This window comes from Crocodylus porosus, unplaced genomic scaffold, assembly GCF_001723895.1.
Source record: "Crocodylus porosus isolate Cpor-Errol unplaced genomic scaffold, CroPor_comp1, whole genome shotgun sequence".
In the NCBI taxonomy this organism is placed as follows: Eukaryota; Metazoa; Chordata; order Crocodylia; family Crocodylidae; genus Crocodylus; species Crocodylus porosus.
Genome location: NW_017728906.1, coordinates 42817470 through 42826736, shown reverse-complemented (window position 1 = coordinate 42826736; position 9267 = coordinate 42817470). Strand labels below are relative to the sequence as shown.

At 38.4% G+C, this 9267-nt stretch overlaps 1 protein-coding gene across 4 annotated transcripts in view; it reads left to right on the top strand.

Annotated features, from left to right (window-relative positions):
- Positions 1-9267, top strand: part of RSPH1 (radial spoke head 1 homolog) — a 60874-nt gene that overhangs the window by 15411 nt on the left and 36196 nt on the right. For 2 of the 4 annotated variants that reach the window (XR_002099733.1, XM_019528987.1), the window contains exons 8-9: positions 506-661; positions 5015-5121. Coding sequence is in view for 3 of the 4 variants with exons in the window: in XM_019528987.1 (XP_019384532.1) it covers positions 506-661; positions 5015-5088 (230 nt within the window). In the remaining variant the exon portion in view is untranslated. Of the gene's footprint in view, positions 1-505; positions 662-5014; positions 5202-9267 lie in introns of those variants that run through there. The other 2 variants (XM_019528988.1, XM_019528986.1) reach the window with 2 other exon arrangements.

The window sequence follows — 9267 nt, the reverse complement described above, 5'->3', positions numbered from 1 at the left end:
TTTGGTGACCTGGTTGTAGAAGGCCACCAGATTGGTCTGACAGGACCTGCCTCTAATGAACTCGTGTTGGTTGCCCCTAAGCATAACCTCCCCTGCTGGCCCCTCATGGACAAATAGTTTTTGCCTGTTTAATTTGCATAATAAGTAAGATGTACTTCATAGCTTAGGTGGTGTTAAATATTAGCAATTAGCATGGCAAGATGAATCTTCACTTTCGTATACTGCACATATAGGTGTACGGTTTTTATACTTTCTTTTGCTATAATATAAGTAGCAAGAGACAACTCTCTTGGAAAGTCTGTAAATTATTATGGGCTTTCAGGATTGATATTGTGATCTATATATAAACAAATTCAGGAAATCTAATGAGACTGCTCACATGAGTAGAAGCTACAGGATTGAGCCTAAGATGTTAGCTGTTACCTAATAATAATAATAATAATAATAATAATAATAATAATGACAGTTTTGTTTTTTTCTGCTTGTATTCTGGCCTGTTTCTAAGTTTCTCACATCTCAGTTGCTCCAGAAGTTGCTGAGAGTGCAGAGCCTCCTACTGAAGAGTCAACTGAAGCTATGACCCCACCTAAAGAAGCAGAAGAGGAGGAGGAAATTAACAAAGAAGATCAAGCGGATCAAGGTGAAGAAGAAAGAGAAACAAGTAAGTATAGCATCATCTAAAATGATGCATGTCACCAACTGAAAACATGTCACTGGTGACATAGTGGATAAAAATAACCATGTACTGCTGGCACAGCACAGTATGGGCTGCTACTGCGCCATCATTTAGTACTTCCAAAATGACAGCTCAGTAACAGCACCATAGGGGCACATGTAGATGCACTTACTGTATAGACCCGGGTTTGATTCCCAACTGCAGGTATAACTACAGCCATTGAGGCACTGAACATCCAGATTTGGTCTGGCCTTTGGATATCATCTTAATAGTCTGAGGAGGGGATGGAAGGTCTGGACAGCCTCCACTCCATATTCCTGCCTAAGTGTACATGTCAAAGGTCCTGGTGACCTCTCTCCCACACATCCTAATCTAGAATGATTAATGATTGCCTAACATACTCAAGGTTATGTTTTTTTACTGTTTTTAAGAATGGAAATTATACTTGTACATAGGATCATTAGTGTATGTGTGTAGCAACATTTACTAACACATGTGCCAAACTGTGTTAGTAAATGACTACATTTGCAAAGCTGAGATTAGCCTGATCTTTAATTTCTCTAAAGTATTTGCTGAAACACCTATTGGGCTCAGTGATAATTTTCGCCTAGTCTGGCCACAGGAAGCAATTTATAGCCATGACCAAAAAAATGCACGGCTGCAGATAGCTTCAGAAATGGCAGATTGGGTAAAAATCTGAACCCTTGTTGCATGTTTTGGAAATCAGTTGTCCTTTCATGCTTATCTTGAAGGAAAGGTAGCTATTGTGCCCATTATTTTCAGTGAGGTTTAACCCAATCCACAATAATCATAATATAAAAAGAAGTTTGGTTAGGGAGGAAAATAGGATTTCATCATCATTTACAATCACTCAGTTTTTCATATTTATGTTATAACACATATTTATTTTAAAAGAAAAATTCTTTCCTGGAGGTTGTTCTGATCAAAAATATGATGCAAGCAGAGTTTGAAATATAAATCCAAAAGAGGACACCAGTGCTTTCTCTCTCACTACAAAGAAGATAGAACTATTTGTGAATTTATCACCTTGTAGTAAGCCAGAGAGAGTGCTCAGACTAGCCATCAGACATGGGAGGCTTTGCATTCTGGATAAAGATCTTATGGCTTGATCCAATTTAAGGCACTTGGACACCATCATTCAGAAATCTAACATGATTGATGAGAAAAACCTAGTTTTTTTAAATAAAGACAGTATAAATTGGATATAACTGTTGCAAATGACATTGAAAAGAATTCAGAAATTAATTTTTAAAATTATCATTCCAAAATATTTTATCAAAATCAGAAAATTCTGCAAAATGCAGCTTCTGCATTAATTATATTTTATCAGTAAATCTAAAAATTGGACCTAATATTTGTAACTGTTCAAACTGTTCAAAGTTGTAAACCTTTAATCTTGTAGCTCCCATCAGCAAATAGTTGATTCTCAGTTTTTTATCAGTCCATTTCACATTAAGGCTAATTAAAGATTGACCACAGGAGTCAGACAGACAGTTAAGCAGCTTGAAAATATGCTGAGACAAGCCCTAATGATCCAGGGCCAGTTCCCTGAATTCTTGTAATTTTTTTGCCCTCATTACTACTTTATTAGTTCATGATCTCTCATAATGAAGCCCCAATTAAGCAGTCAGCAGCCCTAGTAATTAGTAGCTTTTTGATGAACACAATCAGTTCATTTTATCCTACAGCATCTCCTCTATAAGGCCTGAAGCACAAGTAAGAGTTATGTACTCGTGTCCTTTTATTTATTTATTTATTTTAGCAATAGGCTCTTTATGTTGCTAACATGAATACAGTAAATAAAAACATCAGTTTATCATTGATATAGTGTCTAGGAGCCCAGCTGTGGACCAGCACTCCATTATGCGAGGCACTGAATAAACCAAGGGGAAAAAAACAGAGGAGAAAAGGACACAAGCAACTGTGAAATCAGTTAGCCTAAATATAACACCCAGGAAGATGCTGGAACTAGTTATTATTAAAAAAAAAATTGTAAGCAACTAGAGGATAATACACTGATAAGAAATAGCCAATATGTTTTTGTTTTGAATGAATCGTATTAAACCAAATCTAATTTTACACTTTAATGGTATAACTGTCTGAGGAGATGGGGGTGGGAAACAGCTGCTCCATCTCGACTGTTAGTAAGGTTTTGACAGTCCCAGATGACAGTCTCATAGGCATAACTAGGAAAATACAGTCTAGGAGAAATCAGGTCAACTTGTTGAAAAAGCATCTTAATTATTAAGAGTCTGCTGTCAAATATGTTAAATAAGGCAGGGTCTGGTACTATTCAATATTGCCATTCTCCGTGATGTGATGAAGAAAAATTTGAAGGTGACGCCAGCTAGAAGGAATTTCAAAGAATTTGAAGGATAGCATTAGAATTTAGAGTTATCCCGATAAATTGGAGAAATGGTCTGAAATCCGTAAGATAAAATTGATTAAAGACATGCACAAAATATCGCTTTTACCAAGAAAAAGTCAAAAGCAAAAATATGAAATTTAGAATAACTGGATTGGCAGTAGTACTGCAGAAAGGGATTTGGGGATTACAGGGGTTATGAACTGCACACAAGTCAATAATATGATGTTGCCAAAAGGCAAATGTTATTTAGGATGATATTAACAGGAGCTTGGTATGCAAAACATGAGAAGTTATTACTTTGTTCTACTAGGCACTGGTGAGGCCTCAACTGGAGTACTGTGTCCAGTCTGAAGCACCACAAATCAAGACAAATAAATTAAAAATGGCGAGGGGGCAACAGGAATGTTAAAGAGGTTTAGAATCTAATATATGAAAAAAGAATTTGGGTTATGTTCTGACATGCATTTTAATTCCAAATCCTGCTCTAATTTGGAGTGGTTCAGATTCACGATGCTTCATACACATACACCTCCACCAAAAGTGCTTCATAATGGCCAAGAAGGCATGCAGCAGCTGCGTTCTCCAGCATGACTCTTAGCCTCCAATCTCTCTGGAGGTTCCCAAGGACCGCCGAGCACACAGGAGAACAGCAGATTCACATTCATTGTCTGCCCCCTGTCATAAAGTGTGAAGCAGTATGGGATCAGGAAGACCAAGCAACTGCCTATCCTGTTCTTCTGAAGGATGCAGGCATTTCAAAAAGTGTTTCAAAAAAAATCTCAAAGATATTCCCCTTTTTTTATGAGAACCATTTTTGATGCACTTTGGCCATACATAACTGCATCTTGCTGTTTGGAGTGCTTCAAAGCACTTCGAACATTTCAAATAGCATGTCTGTTTATGGCTTTGGTTTTTAGTGTAAAAAAGAAAAGGCAAAATGGGACTCGATAACCACCTGTAAAAAAAAAAAAAAAAAAAGATAAAAAATTGTTTTAAAAGGGGCCAGTGATAAGCTGTTCTCCTTGTCTACCAGGGCAAGACATGAAGTAGCCTCAAGGCAGTTTAGTTAGATGCTATGAAAAACTTATTAACAACTCTAAACATAACTGAGCACTGGAAAGGGTTACTCAGAGAGTAGAGACAGCAAAAAAAAATCAGACTTCTGGTTCATGAGAAGTTTAGATAAAAAAAATTAAAAAGATAAAACCAATGTTTTTTGGAGGGTCTGGCAAACCAAATGCTCCCAGGATCTTCAGCTGATCAGTGAAATTGAGATTCTTGTCCACTGCCGATACCAGCATCAAAATTGAGTAGGGTGTCATTTTAATGATCTATTTCAGGAAGCTTCCAGCATCCCCAGACCTCCAGCAGGCTACCTGTAGGCCAAGGATCTGCAGGTGCTGGAGTCCCCAGCTCTGAGTCAGACCTGCCAAGGATCCAGGGAGGGCTCTCTTGGAATTCTAATTTGGATTTGGTGAAAATGTGATGAATCTAGGATGTTTCAAATGAAATATTTCAGGGTCAAACAAATGCCAATTTTCAACAAAATATTTTATTGGATACTTTCCAGCCAGGTCTAGTAAGGAAAGAATCTCAGTCATTGGCGATTTTTAGAATGGGTTGGACAAATTTCTATCGAGATCCTTTAGGTATATGTGACACTGTAGAGCCCCGGGGTGAACTAGAGGACTTCTAGTGTTCCCTTCCTTCTAGGCCTACATTTCCATAATTCTGTATTATGTCAATTTTCTGTTAAGGGTAGGATTTTTCAAAAGTGCACAGTTTAGAGATCTTTCCTTAATAATTAACCAGACAGATTATTCTGAAGTCTATATTATATTTTCTAGGAAAAGTTGCACTAAAATGAAATTAAAGAGAAACCTACAACTTGAAGCACAAGTAGCTTATAATACATTTATCTCAATTTTCCTGTTTGTTTTTCCTAACAGTAAATACTAGTTTAGAAGAGAAGGAGGAGGAAACAAAGGAAGCTGAAGAGCCAGACATAAGTAGAGATGACTAACACCAAATAAGGAAATTACACAGAAAAACCTAAGTAAAATATCCTTGTATTATTCTTATTTGATGAATGGCCATGTTTCATTGTTTTGAATAAACATTTTTATTGGTAGTTTATGAAGACAATGCCTTCCTGATGCTTCTCTGAAATCAAGAGTATATTGTTTCCAAGTCTGGTTTATTACATATAGTATCTAACTACTGGTTGAATTAATTGTGGGACTAGACACATGCAACAAGTTATTTGTATGCATAAGTATTTGTAGGATCAAGACTTTGAACTGCTTCACATTATGGCTTATCAGTGGAGCATACATAAATGAGAAGGAAAATTCCCTGGTTTTCTGTAATAGGTCAGACTATTGGTACCTGGAATCCAGTAACTGGCTCCTGGCAGTAGTCTGTATTGGTTCTTCACAGGAAAGTAAACCTTGGTTGTTCCAATAAACTTCAATTCTTAGGTGTCATCACAAAACATGGTTTCCATGTTGGAAACTAAATTATACCTCTACCAATATTTGTGAAATTGTAAGGTTACAAAGCAATTAACCAAGCATGTGGAATGCCAAGTAAGTAGTTCAAAGTGTATCTAGCCAGGTGGGTTGCACAAAATAGTATGTGTGCGCACACTGGAAGTGGAGGCTTTTGTACATCCCCAGTGAATGAGTGGAACTGCACAAACGTGAGGCAAAAAAATCTCTTGGTGCTTCAGATCAGGTTGATTCCTCGTGTATAGCAAAACTAAATTAAAGGAAACTAAATAGGAAAGGCTGCATTAATGCCATGTTCAAGTTACAATGTTGATGACAAAAAAAATCAAGAACATACAAAATTTAAGATTTTCTCAGTAACTTGAACTCCCTCATGCTTACATAATATTTAGGCCCTGCTTCTGCACATTACATGAGCACTTACTTAACTTTTAGCACATGAATAGTTTAAATTTCATTTTAATGAGTATTCTTGTTGTCTTACAGTTAGGCATGCGTATATGTGATGGTAAGCTTGGAGCTTAAGATAAAAAGTTAGCAGCCTGAGACTATTCTATTTTTCTATATATTTCATGAGATATCAAATCAGTGTTCCTGAAACTAGAGTAACTACCTGTAGTCTTCAACCTCAGACCAGGATAACGAATAGGATTCCACCTCAGGCGGAAGGAGAAAATATTTTAGTGACAGGTTTTCTTGTAATTTTATAACAAACGATCTGCTTGAAACTGCTCAGGAGTTTGGGATATTGGTAGTAGAGATGAATTAATAGATAGCCACAGTAGTGTAATTAGGGATGGGTGAGAGGGGCCCAGCCCAATGCCAAGTTAGGAGGAGCACTGGAATCGCCCCCCATCCTATGGAGTCTGCACCCCAGCAGCAGCACTACCATGCTGGGAACAGTTCCTGGTTGGTACTGCTTTGAGATCAACAGCCAATGTCAGGAGGGAATGCACAGTGGCAGCAGCTGCAGCTCAGCCAGGACTGCATAGGATGGGTAAGGATAAGCCTGCTGCCTCCTCTTGGAACCTGCATTCCTCCACCCTTCGCTCTTGAAGTGCGTTCCAACCCTCCCAGCTGTCCTGCTGGGTTTGCCCTAAGTGCCAACTCTGTTCATTATGCTACTGGACAGGACAGCCATGGTAAAGAGGCCATGGATGTAAAATAAGTGGAGTTTATAATCTGGCTGGGTAGTTTTTTCTCCTGTCTAAAATGTTTTAGTGAATTAATAGCCATTTAAATTTTTCAAAATTCACATATTCTTCTTCACAGTAAGGTTGGCCAAAAGTTGGAATGGGTTTCCAAGGGAAGTTGTGCTCTCCCCTACCTTGGGGGTCTTTAAGAGAAAGCTGGATGGGCATCTGGCTGGGGTCATCTGACCCCAGCACTCTTTCCTGCCTAGACAGGGGTTCAGACTCGATGATCTGTTGAGGTCCCTTCTGACCTATGAATCTATATTCTGTTGTAAAGTTGATGAAACAGCTACATAACATATTTAATCAGACATTGCTACCTCAAGGGTAGCATAATTAAAGTTGAGTTCATTCTTGACTGATTTGTTAATTTTTTCCCCCCCTTTAAGCTCTTTATGAACTCTGATTTTCAGGACACTAACCACTTGGGAATGCTTGGTAGCTTTTGGATAGATTTCCTGTAATCCAGGGATTATGGTACATTTCCAATGCACAAAGGAAACTATCAGAACTGTGTATAGGACAAATAAGGATACAGAAACAAAAATTTGTCTTCAGATTTATTTTATTTTGGTTTGGTCTCCTCCTTTTTTTAAGTGTTATACCACTTCTATTCAACTGTGTTTTCAGTTCAGGGACATGTGTGACCTCTAGTGGTAGGACTCTAAGATTCACATCTCTTTTTGGAAGGGCCTGTAGTAGCATTGTAGTAGCACTGATGGTCCAGGGACTATACAAGAAGCAATTTGTAGGGCAGTTGAGACAGGTGAGAGCCTCTCTCTTTTTACTCAGACATTATCTCATTAACTTATTACTGTTATTTCGCCTTGGATCTCTATTCTTAAAAGCAGGACTCCATTTTGCTGGGCACTGTACAAGCACTGAACAAAAAGATGTTCCTTGCTGCAGATTGCTTACAGTTTACCACCTTCATTGCTACAACATCATTCAGCAATGGGCTTCACATTGTTAATTAGTGTTCTAATCCCACACTCAGAAACTTGCATAATTAACAATAACGAGATCAGTCTCTAAATCAGATACAAGCACCTTAAGAAACCAAACAAGATAAAAATGTTGTAGAGCCTCTGTAAAATAGTTATTTGGTAGCAGGCACCTGTGAAAAATGGTTTTTGCAAAGAGACTGTTCTCTCTTCCATGCTTTATCTTTCCTACTTTCCTCTTCATTCCTATGCACTCATGGAAGGTGTTTATTTTTGGGGTGAAGTTACATCACATCAAATTAGGGGTTCCATGACACAGGGTCAGGAGCACAGTGCCAAACAAGGTTCTGCATGTGGATTCCTTGATGCAGATTAAATTTACTTTGTTCAATATTTAGTGTATTGCTTCCCTTGCAATGGAAACTGCAAGGACCTTGATAATGGAGAGAAAAAAATATCGTTACTGTTCAGCCTGGCTTCTAGAAATACTTCTGCATGCTCTGCCAAAATGTTATTTTCCAAAATTTAATGTCTTAGAGAAAGGAAAAAGAATTACCAAAGCTTGCTTTTCTGAGATACTTGAAGTTTTTCTTCTTCACCTGCCCACTTCAAATTTTAGCAATACATGCCTGAGACAGACCAAATTGGCATAAATTCAGCCAGATCTAACATGAGACTTTTCTAGATATTGTGAACAGTGTCAGGTGTTGGGGTGGATGCTGGTTTGGATTCAAGGCATTGAACATCTCTCTAGAAGTTTCTATAAGGAGTTCATCACCTTGGTACCCACGTTCCTTTTTCCTAAAGTTAATTGGAGCTGTGACATCTCTCTGAAATATATTGACACGCGTTTAGTTATGGCCTCTAAGTATTCATTTACATATCTGTTAGTCTCCCAACTTTTAAAACATGGGCCAACTTGGATTCATTTCTAAAGTTCTGATTCAACAGAGTTTCTATCACAAAGCAGGTTGATGTACAAGATAGCAGTTCTCTAGTTTTAGTTCCCTACAGGTTTGAGCTGTAGGAAAACCGGTTCTGTAAAACAGTCCAGCTATTTACAAACCAAGCCTCTTTCAAAAACACTGAGAGCTGTAGGTGTGGGAAATGCCCTATCCTAACAGCTAAATTGTAGCCTGGCTTATCAATAAGTCAATACCTACTGTTGGCCTGTCACCATGCTGGCCTGCCACTTTGTCTAGGGCAGTCTGTCCAGTCTCATCTGCCACAACTTGTTGGGAGTCAATCTGTTAAAATAAGCAGGAGGCTGCCCATTTAATAGCCTGATACCAGGGGGAGTCACACAACTCCAGCCTTCCCTTATAGTGTCCCAGGCCTTGCATGTGGCATCCTAAAGTAGCTCTTTACTCTGGCTCATGGCTAGGCCAAACTGAGCCCTTTGTTAGGCCTCATATATTATCCTTTTACTCCGTCCCATTGTTAGAAATATTATTGAAAATGCATTATCAATAGTGTTGTTAGAACAGCACAGCTGCCAGCTCTCCCTGGTGGGAGGGGGAGGTTGGAGGAGAAGCTACTAAGGGCTCTTTGTATT